At 41.8% G+C, this 14,605-nt stretch overlaps 1 protein-coding gene across 2 annotated transcripts; it reads right to left on the bottom strand.

Annotated features, from left to right (window-relative positions):
- Nucleotides 1–9,775: 9,775 nt before the first annotated feature.
- On the bottom strand, nt 9,776–14,130 carry mtfr1l (mitochondrial fission regulator 1-like). Of its 2 annotated transcripts, none has more exons than XM_076299319.1 (8): nt 14,030–14,130; nt 13,134–13,285; nt 12,910–13,017; nt 12,709–12,818; nt 12,261–12,472; nt 11,596–11,965; nt 11,333–11,479; nt 9,776–10,984 (listed from the first exon to the last, which is right to left on the bottom strand). In XM_076299319.1, exons 2-7 carry the CDS (start codon nt 13,146–13,148, stop codon nt 11,365–11,367), a joined length of 930 nt encoding a protein of 309 aa, XP_076155434.1. In that variant the 5' UTR covers nt 13,149–13,285; nt 14,030–14,130; the 3' UTR covers nt 9,776–10,984; nt 11,333–11,364. The 2 variants fall into 2 exon arrangements, with proteins under 2 accessions (XP_076155434.1, XP_076155435.1); XM_076299320.1 differs by having other exon boundaries at nt 11,333–11,476.
- Between the last annotated feature and the right edge of the window lie 475 nt (nt 14,131–14,605).

Genomic DNA, 14,605 nt, shown 5'->3' with positions numbered 1-14,605 from the left:
TCTATCTTATTGCCCATATATTCAGCTGACTGATGAAAAGCCAAATGCTTGCTTCCTTTTCTTAACAGTGTGTTTCTCTCATGCTGGGGTGTGAGTGTGAGATGTTTGGCACACACACCCCTACACACACTTACACCTTTCAATAACTCGTGATGCCATGGCTCCCTTGAAAAAACAACCTGCAACTTGCAAGGTTCACTACCTCAGCGTACAAGTCTGTGACAACAAATAGTGGTTTTATTCAGCCAGTAGCTTGAGAAATCAATCTATAGTGAGCACAAGCTCTTAGGGACAGAGGGGGAGGGAGAAAAACAAGTGTGCAAAAAGGAGAAGGACTCATTTCCATGCTCTGCTACTGCTTGTGGCTAAGGGAGTATGGGAGATGGGGAGTTAATTGTATGAAATGACTGGTTTGCAGCACAGCACAGGGATGTGCTGTTAATGGACTCAGCGCTTATTCAGTTTATGTAATGACTCGAATGGGTTCCCTCATTTCTGAAAGAAATGTTAATGGTTATTTGTGATTGTGCTAGTTTTCTTTAAAAAAAAATAGGCTAAATCGGAATAGCATGCAATTGGTCTGTAGTTTAAATCTGGCTGTCCTTTGTGTAGGCTACTGGTGATCTAAGTAATGACACTGGAGAGAGAGTGATACAAATATGAGATTGGCCGCATGAGAGTGTCCCAACAGTTGAACAAATTACATATATTGGTGTCACAGACACAAACACTTCTGGAAACTGTCCTATCAATAAAAATCTCTAATAGCAAGAAGTTGTGATCAGTGCCCTACTGGGGCACTACACACACACACAACATATCTGTACACTGACCAAAGGGTTAATAATGCCTGTTTATCCACCTGGTTCCAACCATCTTTTGTGAATGACATACAGTATGAATATGGACTCTCATCTGTGACTTTTAAAGCCAGTCTGACCTCACAGATGTCACCTGTTGGAGCCTATATGCAATCGGTGTGCCACGGGTGTCGTTTCTATAATTATTAAATAGACCAGAGTTTATTACGTTTTGCCAAATTCCATAAGAGTTGATCGGGTCAGTCCTGATTTTGATCAAATCAAAAAAAAAGATAGGCGTGTGAAAGTGTCAAGTACACATACGTTGAAGGTGAGACATTTAGTTATTAATTTCATCAGGAGCTGCTATAATGCATGTTTGTATACTAACATATGTATACTAACAAGGTCATTAATACCATCAATATCCCCTCTGATATTTCTCTCTCACACACAGAGACACGGGACTACAAAGACACAAATACACACACATTGATTAAAAAGGTCTCAATGCAATATATTGTGGATAGCATATTTACCATGGAATAGACTCTCTTTCTCTCTCACTCTCTTTCTCTTTCTAAACAGTAATGTAATTATTTGCTTTATTATATGTTATTATATATTATGTTTATATTATGTGTCAAATCTCTGGAAATCAAATCGGCAAAGTTCCAGCTGCAAACAGCACAAGCCTCGCATCTCATGAAACCATCTGTCAGAACACATCTAGCCCAATAGAATCCCCATGGAGTGTTTGAGCTGGATTATACTCAGAGCAAACCCATCTCAATCTCTATCTCTCCCAAACCCCAGGACCAGAGGCTTTTCCCCTTGGATGAGGCTGCCAGTGTTCATGCCATATTTTTCTGAGTTTAAGGGATTGATTTAACCACAATGGGTACGTGGCACATTGTGTGAATTGACCCAATCGTTCTACCCAGCAGAACTATTATTTCTCCAACAGCCACATGACAACATGGCCATAATTCTTATAAGAGACTGTAATTAGTCAAATACTGCACAGCTCTAACTGAATGTCTCATTTTAAAATGGGTTTAAAAGGCCATTATTGATTACCATCAGGTGGAGCAGAGACTATTAACTCCCAGCTAACTCAAGGGATGGTTGGGACTTATTTTATGGTTTGCTAAGTTCAGTTTGTGTGAATGACATCCAGTAATTATTGTTCACTGTATCTAGGAAAGCAGAGTTGACGTGTGAATAGTATAGGAATTGGTAATTATTTCACAGTGAAGGAAGTGTGATTGCAAGCCCATAAAAGGCCAATTATTACTCCCCTTAAGATTAATGTTCTGTCATACCTTATTATGTAACAGATACACTATTCTGGGTATAGAAACTGGCTTCCAAATAATCTGGACAATATAACAAAGCCTACTGCCTGCAACGTAAAATTCATTAAAACTAGATGGAACTAGATCAAATAGCCCTCACCACATTTGCAGGTCAAAAAAGTGACATCCTTACGAAGGAAATGTTTGAGGATGTTTAGAGATCTTGCTGGCATACTGGAGAATCTGTCAGGCACGTGTCTTTACTAGAAGTCACACGTCACTCCTCGCAGGTTATCACCACCTTTCAAAGACTGAGCATGCCAGTGAGTTATTTTTAAAATGTGTTTTCCATCGACATATGTGATGGTTCCTCCATAATAAGTGTGCAGCAAAGCTCCATGTCCTACACTCACGTATAGTACAATAGTAGTAGTTAAGTGTATAGTTCCCATATTAAACTACACTGCAAAATACCATAAGCTAATATCAATCCAGCTGCGATGGGTAGGTTATAGTATAGCACATCTACTGCTTCTAATATTATGACTGTAACAGTATCATTTACATTTTCGTGTGTTTTATGAGTGTTTTATGAGTCCACAATGAACTTGATATTAACATGTATTTGTACTTGTGTTAACATGGTATAATCAAACAGTAATAACGTCTCAACAATACTGACAAAGACTCAAGAGTGCATTGCAGAACAGCTGTAGAAAGCATGAAAGTCAAGCATCAACTGAAACGACATCGACCCAATGTGAACCCTGGTGTATGGGACATGTTGTGCCACCCCACGCAGACTTTCTGCCGTGGAAACGCAGCGGGAAGATGGAGAAATGTGCTCGATGAACCTGCGAGGTTGAGTTGTGCTGCGACTTTGTGCTCATTACATCAGGCCCTAATGAGATGTCTCAAGTCCCAGCAGGTCAGGTTACTCATGACTAATAGGCTACATGTAGTTCACAAAAATATACCCAAAATACTTACAGTACATGTTACGGCCTATTCCAGGAATTTAAAATGGCAATGTATTATTTCCTAATCAACAATTCAACAGAACTATTACCTTTTTTAAAATGAAAATTAGACAAGGCACAGGTGCATAGGCTAAAATAGAGTCTGGTGGAGTTGAAACAAAGCAACATACAAATAGGGCCTAAAATAGAAGACAATAATCATTTCTTCTTTTGTTTTGAGTATCACCACTTCCAGAAATCCATTGGGTGGGAAAAGGTAGGCCTACCATAACACATACAGGCAGATGTTAAGCGCTGTTTACGTTTGAAATTGCCAGACTGCAGAAACAGCACCTGTAACTATCTCCTTTTATGTTCTAGGCTACTTACCAAACCTGGAACAAATGTTGTTTGTTCATACACATCGTGCCATGTTATAAGGCGCTGATAGCGAGGAAACGCAAATTATTTAGTAGGGTATAAGTGGCCAATAGAGGTAAATGGCAAGCAAAGAAATCAGAAACATGGATGAATACAACATGCTACAAGTGCTATCAGTCCATCACGGTACATTCAGTGTGAAATGTCAGCGATGAGCATGACGCGCGCTCGCTTGTCTACCTCCATGACGCATGGCCGGCTCTCCTATGACCGCGCGGTCGGTTCCCCAGCTGGCGGTCACCCTCTCTGTGCACCAGGCAGCGTTAATGAGGCTGCAGACGAGGGCTAAAAACAGCACGCAGCGGCTCCAGCTCCCCCACCTCGCTAAAAGCATTTCTAACCAAAACGAAGGCCAAGCTGGGAGCTTCTCCATCCCAGAGCTCGTGCACACGCACACGAGGACTTCTGGCGGCTTTGAGGACGCACTGATGGAAATGTTACAGCAAGATCTGTGGCCATTTTACTGTATTTCGTTAAGGGTCTCACGTGGAAATACATGTTGAGACCATAGTTCTGTCAATGGGGTGATCACTTAGGCTGTAGCACAGACATACCTTCCCAACATGGATGGAAAAGCTCAGCCCGAGGTGGAGAGGGTCTAGTGAAATAGATCTGTAAATATAGCTGTAATAAAAGCTGTTTCTCTGCTTGTCGGTGAAACCCCTGTGGAGTTGAGCGTCCACTGCACCCAGAGACATGCTCTAATAGCCCTTATCTAAACTACTGCTGATCACCCATAATATGAGCAGAAGCATGGTCATACACAGCTTACATGCAGAGGATTCTTGTGAAATAACTCTGGACTATACATTTTCAGAATTTAAAAACAGGATCAGTTGTTAGTGTTCTTACAGTCTAATCAAATTTATTAGAGGGAATATTTTACTTGCATAGCGAATATGTATTGAAAGGTTTCACCAAAATAAAAAGGACTCCAGGAGTCTAATTGTATAGCTGCTTGTTGCTGTAAAAATGTTTCCTATTTAAGTCCACTTCATCCACTCTGATTCCAGTTATGACAGAATGTCTTGCCCTGCTCCACTTGATTTGCAAGGAAATTGACACAAACACGTGGTCAAATATCCTATAAATATTCATCTGTCACAAAGACATGACTCATCTCTTATTTGTTTTGATGTAATAAATTGCTCACCATTTCCTATCATTCATATTGTATTAGGGCTAAATTTGCTCGTCGGGTGCATCGGTCATGAAGAGGATGCGTGAGTCAACTCAGCGGGTTAACACTGTTGTTTGTGTGCCTGCCGGTCTCAGCAATGTTGGTGTTAAGCTTAATGTTGAGGTTATGTGTTATTTTGAAAAGAACAGTACAATCAGTGCTCAACCACATTTGGATGTTTTAAAATAGCCTACGTTGAAAAAAATCAGATCTGGCATTAATCCCATTGTATGGCACACCGAGCCATTTCAGGAGGTGTGCTTGGAAAGAGCCACAATGAAACAAAACCATCTGTCTTTTCTGGGGAGGTCTGCTTTCAGCTGATAACTGATCATGATGTGACCCCTCAGTGCTCGGGTCAGGGAGTGGAAGCCTGGAACGCACTGTGAGTTCCTCCGGCCTGCTCCCCTTCCTCTCCCCTTTGATGGCAGAGTGGAGGCAGCTGGCTTTGGGAAGAGACCTGGGGCCCAGCCAGCCCCAGAATGAAAGCAGTGGGCCCAAATCTGCCAGCCATAAAGGTGTGATGCTAATGCTAAAGCATTCAAGAGGACCGGGAGAAGCGGGAGACATCACCCAAAATGGTTCACCTTAAGCTTGTACTGAGGCTTCAAATGAATCATCAGGGTGGGAGAAATTTAACAGGAAAGCTAAACAGAAGACACATATGTAATACATGAAACATTAAATGCAGTGTTGGGCACTAAAAAAAGTGGTGTGTGTGTGTTTGTGTGTGTGTGTGTGTGTGTGTGTGTGTTTTATGTTGTGATGTGTGTATGTTATGTCTGACCCTCACCCACCCCCAGAGTCCAGTGCACACACAAACAATATTGTGTTTCATTTCCAAAAGACTTTCATGGTCTTTGTACACAGCCCAAAGTAGTCCATACTACACTTGTTCAAACCTATAAATAAGAGTACCACATGCTGTTCAAAGGTGAGGTCTTTGGTCATCAATCTGTCCATATCTACGTCCTCTATGCCAATGCTGCTGCTGTCAGATCAGCGCCTGTCTCTGTTTCTGACATGGTGAATTTGTGCCTCAGTTCCAGCTGAGCCTAAATGAGCAGTGGATCAATGGCATCATACCATCCACTGACATTTTATTAGAACAACGGATGGACTGATGATGGATGGATGGATAGATAGATCGATGGACTGATGGGCTGATGGACACTAGATTGCGATTTCAGCTTGCGGCATGCAAATGTGTAAAACGTAATGTTTTCTTTTAAGTGTGCCAAAAAGATAGTCAAGCCAGAGTCATAGAGGAGCATTTGCGTCTTATATCTCCCTCTTGGTTTCTCACTCGCCTGACGTGGGAGAACACAGAGAGACAAGGAGATCTGCTCCTCCCACACACTCAGACTCACAAAGTCGAGGATTCCACACACTCCCTTCATCACGTCAAACATGAAAAGCCACATGGGCAAACAGACACACACACACACACACACACACACCCCCACACACACACACACACACACACACACACACACACACACACACACACACACACACACACACACACACTTTCATCGCATTGACCATGAATCAATGACTGGCTTTCCACCCACGGCTAGCCCTAAGCCCTGAAAGTGACCACGCAAAGCTGGCCTGGGGGCTGCCTGGACATCTGAACATACAAATCAGCCGAGCCTGATGAGACCAGGACGAGGGCCGCTGGGCTGAAATGAACAGCAGTCTCACTGAGCGGTGCAAACATGGAGAGATCAGAGAGGAAGGACTGGAACGCACAATTGACTAACTGGGGCTGTCTAATTACAGTGCTGCTTTTGGATATGTACCTTTCTTAACTCAGTGAAACACATCTGAGCAATAGTAGTTTGATCATTGGAACTGTGTACATTTCAATGTGTTATACTGAATATTTAAGAGTATAAATTAAGAAAGGGCAGATTATGTTGTGTAAAATTATTTTGCACATTTACACTTTGCACTGGTGTAGTGTGAGACAAAAGCACACTTGGTAGAGAGCAACGCAGAAAATAAGATTTCCTCTGGAGAAAGCCTTGATTTTTGTTTTCATTGTATTCAAGTAAGTCACATGTCACATATTGTGTGTGTGTGCTATTGTGCTCAGACGTGTTTCAGTCTCCACTGAAACACGTCTGAGCATCTTTGTTTAGCGGTATTCTTTTGGTTGTAGTTGCTATGTTATTTTCTTTGGACTTGATGATGTCAGATGGCAAGAGAAATCCCAAGGAAATTACATTAATTTAAATGATCCAGCGTTTTGTCCAATCTGTACATGTTTATATCAAAATGATAGATCCATCATTATCATCTTTTTTTGTCTACAAATAGTAGTGTGACTTTCACTGAGCTCCAACCCTGGAAACAAAGAATGTACTGACCAGACCTTTTCTATGCCAGGTATTTCTAAATTGGCCCAGCAATTATGCATTAATAAGGCTTTGTTAGTTGTCTGCGAAAGAATCTATGGCAACCGGAATTCTACTGGAAAGACTCAGTAAGACTCAGTAGACAGAGATAGATAATGATTTGCTCCTGGACTGGATGTACAGCAATGAGGATAACAATCAGAGATATAGTTGCCAGTCTCTGGAGTACAGTAAGCAGTATTTGGCATAGGTCCCCATCCACAATCTGGCAAATGTCAAGAAGGTCTCAGATCTTGGCGACGGGAGAAGGCAGGGGTGATGAGTCCACCAACTGGTCCTGATGATGGATGGGCATTAGAATCCATGTATTGGAATCAGCAGAGAAGTGAATGAGATACAACACTTTGTAGACAAGCATGAGCCACCTACTGGTTGGTAATAATGGTTAGAATGAATAGATGTAAAACTTTCGCCTAAACTATCATTTCTGTGACGTTCATGCGGGTTGTCACAGGTTCAGACACTAATTGAGTGACTCTTTCGACCTATTTCTAGAAAACTGTGTAGATGTTTCATAAATTCTTAACACATTTATGAATAAGAATTTATGGTCTTTAGTGAGCCTCATGTAAGTCTATTTTCAGAACTCTGAGAATGAGAGAAGTGATACAAGGAGCAGTATTGTCAAACAGACATAAATGTCTCGCTGGTGGACAGAGATGGAACAATAGTATCCTTTAGTATTATTATTATTCATCCTGCACTAAAATCAAATAATGTCTTTAACAGTCACTTCATCTTGAGGCTGGCTCTAGCTTCTGGTTCAAATACCGGTGGGTGAATGTTCAGATGTGTGAAGACACCTTCCCACTCAACACCACACACACAGTGGTAGACTACATGATCAGATCTTATGGTCTGAACAATTCATACATGCCACCTCTCAGTCATCTCTTAAATACCCACAGAATAATCTGAGATTAAGAAAATCACATCAGAGTTGTCCCAGAGGTCGCTATTTATATATGAACTTGACATTGTGACACGTGGCTCCATTAAACAAACTCTCCATAGACATCTCGCAAGCAGCTAAAATAGACAGGATCCACTTCCTAGAGGTGAGGAGGGACAAAGTAGGCCAAGGACTCACACAGAAAATAGACTCCGAGTTGCACATGGCCTGAATCAACTCAGGCCTTCGAGAGAAAATGAGGGTAGCTAATCTTCGAAGTCACTAAAACACAGAGAGCCAAACCCGACATAGGGAAAGGTATTTGCATGTCTGATAGCAACGAGGGGTCTGCTCATCCTCATCTCAGGAAAAATATCATCCTTCAGCAGCTACCGTCAATGTTAGGCTGCTCAGACCTTGGAGTTTTGAGTTGACTTGGAGTTATACACACAGCACCATAGCTAGGAAACACTCTTTCTATCTGGGTCTTTGGGATTGCATATTCTGTTACCTGGAGAAGTATGTATATTAGTTAAACTATGTAGAGGGCCCCTTACATTTTACTCAGATTGAAGAAAGATTTTATTAGAACAAAAATGACACCATCTTGTGGGGACAGGACATTACTGCAGGCTAAAAATACACTGATCCACTCTTGATTGTCCTTCATCACAATGTGCTAGTCTTCATTTAGTGGGTTCACACAGGCAAGATAATAGGTCTGATGAATTAAAACAAACCATTTTATTTACCCACAAATGCAATATTTACAGCAACATGTTTTCAACAATTCTTTTCTTTATTCCCTGTAAAAGATATCAGGTATATCGGCCAGGGCACAAAATCATGTAGAACATAGTTAAATCATGATCACAAATCAAAAAACATTTGGAAAAAATCAATTCATGAGCAGTCTTGGTAAAACTATGAAACACCTTGATATTGCTTTGCTTCCTGCCCTGAAAACATCCTTACAATTAGACAACAAAATAGATTTGTTTTAAAGTTCCTTTTATCCTGAAAGAACCATGCTATTAAACCAACATGTGCATGATGAAATCAAAAAAGGACAGGCCTGGTTAAAATAATCCAGCATTCTCACACCTGCCTCTTACAGTGAAATGATGGATTTTCTTCTCTTAGACCTCCAGAAATAAATGAAATTCAAAAGCAGACTGCTCATGAAGTTTAGCAACGTGTGTTTGCATAAAACCTCTTCCTATGACAACCCATGACAGAAGACCCCAGGCCATGTCCTCCATTCCTCTCATTCAGAACATGTCAGGGGAATCTCAGTCACTTTACACATCACTCACTGCCTTCATGTGCACCCCTGAGAACTTGCACAGAACAGTTTTGGGTCCATTAATTTTCTTGATAAACCTGTTTGATAAATGTTATTCAGCTAATTTAGAATTATGAAACTCTCTACTGGGATTCATCAAACTTGTGTTAAGCAACAACTCAATAACACCCATCTAGTTTGATGAAGAGTTAAGATTGGCAGATGGAGGTGTGTAATAAGCATATTTTATGTGCAAGTACGGGACAACACTATTGTTCTAGCTGCACACCCTCAACATGTTGCAGAAGGTAGCTTTATTCTGTGGGTGCTGTTGTTTCTCGTTGCCATATAGAAATCCCATAGTAACTACTTATTTTTAACAAACTAAACCTCAAGTCATAAATGTCATATCTCAAAAGGTTACCACTAAATCACACAGCAGTCATATGGAAAATAGGCAACAGCTCCTGAAGATAGGCAACAGAACAGAACAGATACACACACAAACTACACAGGGTTTTTATATTCAGTCTCAACATTGTCTTGAAGTCATGTCACACATGCAGTTTTGCCTTCAAATCAACCACACACACACACAAAAGACCCCCCCCAGTTTCCACAAATATATCCCTTGGGCTGACTCGGGCAGCATGACAGCAGCACTTTTTAAAAACAAATGACACTTCATTCTCTCTTTACAGTAGGTGTGTATATATATGTATATACATATATCATCTGCAAAACTCAAGCTAAAAAAAATACAACAAAACCATATTTTCTTTGCAAACGCCACAGCAAACGATATGGGTCACATTTCATTGACGCCCTGTACTATGTTTCACTGTCAAGGTTTGAGTTCTTGTAGGCAGCAAATGCTTAAAATGTCAAAGGTTTAACTGTAAGCCTTGAGGGTCCAGACAGACTGCATATAAAGAATAATAATGTAGAAAATTTCCCAAATGAGGGATAGAGAAATGGAGATTGTATTAAAATGTATATGCATCGCTTTGCAGACAAACTCACCGGGGATGAACAAAGTCAAAGGGTATAGCATCATCACACTCATCATTTGTGACTACACTCTATACAGTCAGTTTCTATATACAGTTTCAAGTACAGGTGTGTGTACGTTTTGAATTGTTTGTAAAAAAAAAAAAAGGAACTTCACAAATAAAATAACATACTAGAGGCAAAATAGGGCAAGAAGGGATTCTTCCCATTCTTAAGGAAAAACAAAAAGAAGGGGGGGGGGGGGGGGGGTTCATCCAGGCATCAGTCACTGATTCTGTAGGTTATCCTCAACCTCAGATGGGTCTCTTCTGTCCAGACCACCTTGCCAGTGCTAAGGAGAGCATCTGCATTGGGAAGCAGCGATTAAAACTGCTACGCAGGACAGATGTCTGCAGGGGATGATGGGGGATGGGGTATCAGAGGGTGGAAAGACTGGATCCAGTCCAAATGGCTGGGCAGCAAATGCAATGAAAGACTGGCTCTGTGAGACTTCCCCTCTCAAAGGATAATCGGCAGTCCGAGGGTTTGCAAGGAGAGACAGGGAGTGTTGATCAGGGAAGGAGAGCGCAGTCCTAGCTCGCTGTTCATCTGCGGTATCCTAGAGCTTGGGTAGGAGAGGGCCATGGTCAACCCGCCGGAGACACTGTCAGTTGAGTTTTCGGGTTTCTATGGGAACACTGTTAACAGACACAGGCCTACAAATAGAGAAGAAATAATTATGGACCGGTTGATCTTTAATGATGAGAACATACTGTGCTCCATAGCCACAGAACACCCACACCACACATACTTTTGCTTTGTTCTTAATTCTAAACACTACTTTGAGTCATCCTCTCTCATGCACTAATACAAATTAATAGATCTCTTACTTACTTACATACATACATACACACTATCACATATATTACATATCCCATACAAGATACATTTTCTATGTAGTTCAATTTCTCAGAGTCTACATTTTATTAAATCCTTCATCTACCACTATGAGGATGTATTATGAAGACCCAACTAAACATGGGAAGGTTTACTGCACGACTTACGTAGAGGGGTGATCTAGGGCAGAGGACACAGACTACTTCATCGGAGCGGTGTCTTCATCCTTCAGTATGAATTTCTTCCTCAAGATCTCAGAGATGAGGGAGGCAGAATCTTCCTCTCTCAGAGAGGTACATCCCCGATTGTATCTACTGGGAACCAGAAAACAGAGTTGCTACACATTGGCAACATAACTTATGGAAATTGTCAACACTGACAAGCATTACTAGATACACATTAAAGAGGATTCTGTTGTAGTCTGACTGACCTGTCCTTGCTCATCTTCATACGGTTCATGTCCTTCAAGATGTCCCTGACGTCGGCAAAACTTGTTGACTTGGACAGCGACACTGTGTCCTCCTCTGCCTCCCTAAAGTCCATGCTAGGCCTGTCAAGGTCAAAGGTGGCCGAAGCGGTCATGGAGACAGGAGGCATAGGGTCGGGCACTAGCTCGGACACCTCTTCCTCCTCATCTTGGTCCTCCTCCTCTTCTTCATCTTCCTCCTCCTCAGTGACGTCGCTGATGACAAAGGATGCAGTGGGGTTGGGCTGGAAGGCAGCCGTCTCGAACGGAGCCATGGAAAAGCCCACACTCGTGTCATCAGGGGACAGGAGATCTGGTGTCAGTGGGTTGGAACCTGAAAGACAAACATATTTTCTACTTTCTTTTTCATAATCCTGAAAATCTTAAGAAATAGGTACAACAACCTGTTAGCTAAATCCTTTCCATAATGGTCACACTCTCAAAGATGTTTTTGTGAAGTTGCTCGTGACGGACCTATATTTTGTTTCCAGGGAAATTTCAGTATGACCCTAGTATATATGACCTAGACATAAACACTACCAATCAATGTTATCTGAATCATTTCTACCAAAGTTCCTTAGACAAGTCTGCAAGGCCCCTGAGCAAAAGATGAAGCCCAAGTGTCCAACCTGATTCATTAGCCACAATCTTGGCAATCTGTGCCCGCAACTTGCTGAGCTCATCTTGCAGTGCAGTGGTACGATTGAGGGCTGTCACTCCAGGCTTCCTGAGACCCTCCATGCGCTTGCCCGTCGGACGAAAGTTGGGCACCGAAGAGTTCCTATGCAGCACCAGGAGAGGCGTGGGCCTCCACTCATGCCTCAGAGGACGAGTGTCGCTCCTGATTGACAGGAAGACAAAAACAGACACACAATATGCATTAGGCATCTGCAAAGGAACTGTGACTTTATATGTTCTCTGCAAGACATGCACAACATAAACTCTTGATTCATAAATGAATAACAAAACCAGTAATGAAACAATACAAGAGGGTAATTCCAAGTACAATCAAAGCATTCAGTAAGCAATCAGCCATCCAGTGAGGATTTTGCAAATGCTGTCGAGAGTGTCACCTACCGAACTCTTGCATAGGTCTCCTCTTCATCAGCTGCAAGCCATGCAATGTCGGCCAGGGTGGGCACCATAGGACCATCCGTGGGTCTCAAGGGGGGAAGCCCTGGCAGTTCCTATCAGGGGCAAACACAAGGCTAAACACTCAACAAGTAATTTAGAAGACTCAAATATATGATCAGTCTGCATGACACTATTAAAATGTACCTGGAAACATGCACGAGGGCATGGTTTGAGTGGTAGAGTGGAGCCAATCATTCTCACCACACTTCGAGTTGATCCATGTGGCTTATTCTGCCAAATGGGAATCACCTCCTGAAAAAAAGACAGCTCTGACATTACTATTCGATGACTCTTGCTAATTGTAACATTGTAACAACTGCATTCGCACGCCTGTAATCTGTATTAAATGCATGATCAATCACTCTTACCCCTCCTGAATCCATGTCGCACAGCTGTATGAAGAATACAGCTAAACTTGTGACCCTGGATGTCTCTTAACTGGTGTTTTTCCCCCCTCTAACAGCTTCTGGTCATGTCGGAGAGGACAGAACGTTCTTCAGTCAGCTGGATCAATCAACATCTGAGGACAATAGTATTAGGATAGTTTGCGAGTGAAACACAGTTAACCGTGCAATGAAAGCACACAGGATTAATCCGACATGCAGCTTTAATAATAATTATCATAACATACCATAACAGATGCAAGTCAATAGTTGTTGTACTCATGCGAGTATTAGGCTACTTATGACCGCTAGAAACGATGTTAACTTCACGAAGTCGCGGTCATTTACTGGGTAAGGCTAATGCGTAGAAGCTGGAATCTCGGCCAGTGCAATCATATGCCCATGATTTATAACACTGTCAAAGGCGTCAGACCTTCAGCCTCATCAATCTCTTCTCTATTAGCGTTACCTTCAAATGCTACACAAATGCTAACGTTAGCTTGCTAATCAAGTAGATAGTAGGACAGCTAGCACTTAAACATGCACATGCAACATACATGCGTAATTAAGTTATTCAAGTTAGATCAACTGACCAAAATGAACCACTACAACGGCACAATATTACCCAGCATCTTTACCAGTTGACACACTATGTTGTAACGAATAAACGGCCTTGCAAATAAATGTAACCTTAGCTAAGCTAGTAACCCGCTAGCTGTGATAGCTATCACTAACGACTGCTAGCAGGTCAGCCAACACAAACAGACTGCATAACGTTGACGTTACGATACTTGTTGGACTGCAACTGTATTTCTTGTAAAACAAGTATTTACATGCAGAAACTACATAGATGGCGTTCGGCAAGCTTTGCTTTTACATACGTGTCCAGAAGACGTTTGATTTCTCCCAAATTGGATGGATTCTCGGTTGGAAGAAAATGCGAATTTCTCCCCGTACACTGCCGTTATCTACGATCATTCTATATTTTCATTGGTTACCGGCTTCCTCACAACACTTGAACTACCAATAGAACGTGAGGTACTACGGCTGTGGAGGTTTCGTCACAAAGCGGTGCCCTCCTTGGAAAAACCTTTCTTTTACTGTCTAGTTCTATGGTAAAAACAACGATAGTAATTTGTAACACAACATACAATATCCACATACTGTTGAACTGTGGGTCCCCTGCACCGCCACGTATCATGGTATCACATAATACAGTTCAATCAACCTCTCTGAACAACATTAACTCTGCCGTTCCAGAGAATTGTAATCAAAGTTTCTGCTGAAGCAAGATGAGTTGACATGTCTCAAACGTTCTGAATCATAGACTATATCGAAATTATGGCCTACGAGGTCTGTGAGACTCACACGAGAGGTCTTTGATGAACCACTGAAATAAAGCTAGTTGTAACTGCTTTTGTAAACATGGTTTATCGTTTCTTCCCCTGAGCAAACAA

Source organism: Alosa pseudoharengus, unplaced genomic scaffold (assembly GCF_046254945.1).
Source record: "Alosa pseudoharengus isolate Yale_2024_CS ecotype anadromous, Long Island Sound unplaced genomic scaffold, YU_APseudo_1.1 YU_APseudo_1.1_scf_22, whole genome shotgun sequence".
NCBI lineage: Eukaryota > Metazoa > Chordata > Actinopteri > Clupeiformes > Clupeidae > Alosa > Alosa pseudoharengus.
Note: the sequence above shows the minus strand (reverse complement) of the source record. Positions and strands in the feature narration are given on the sequence as shown.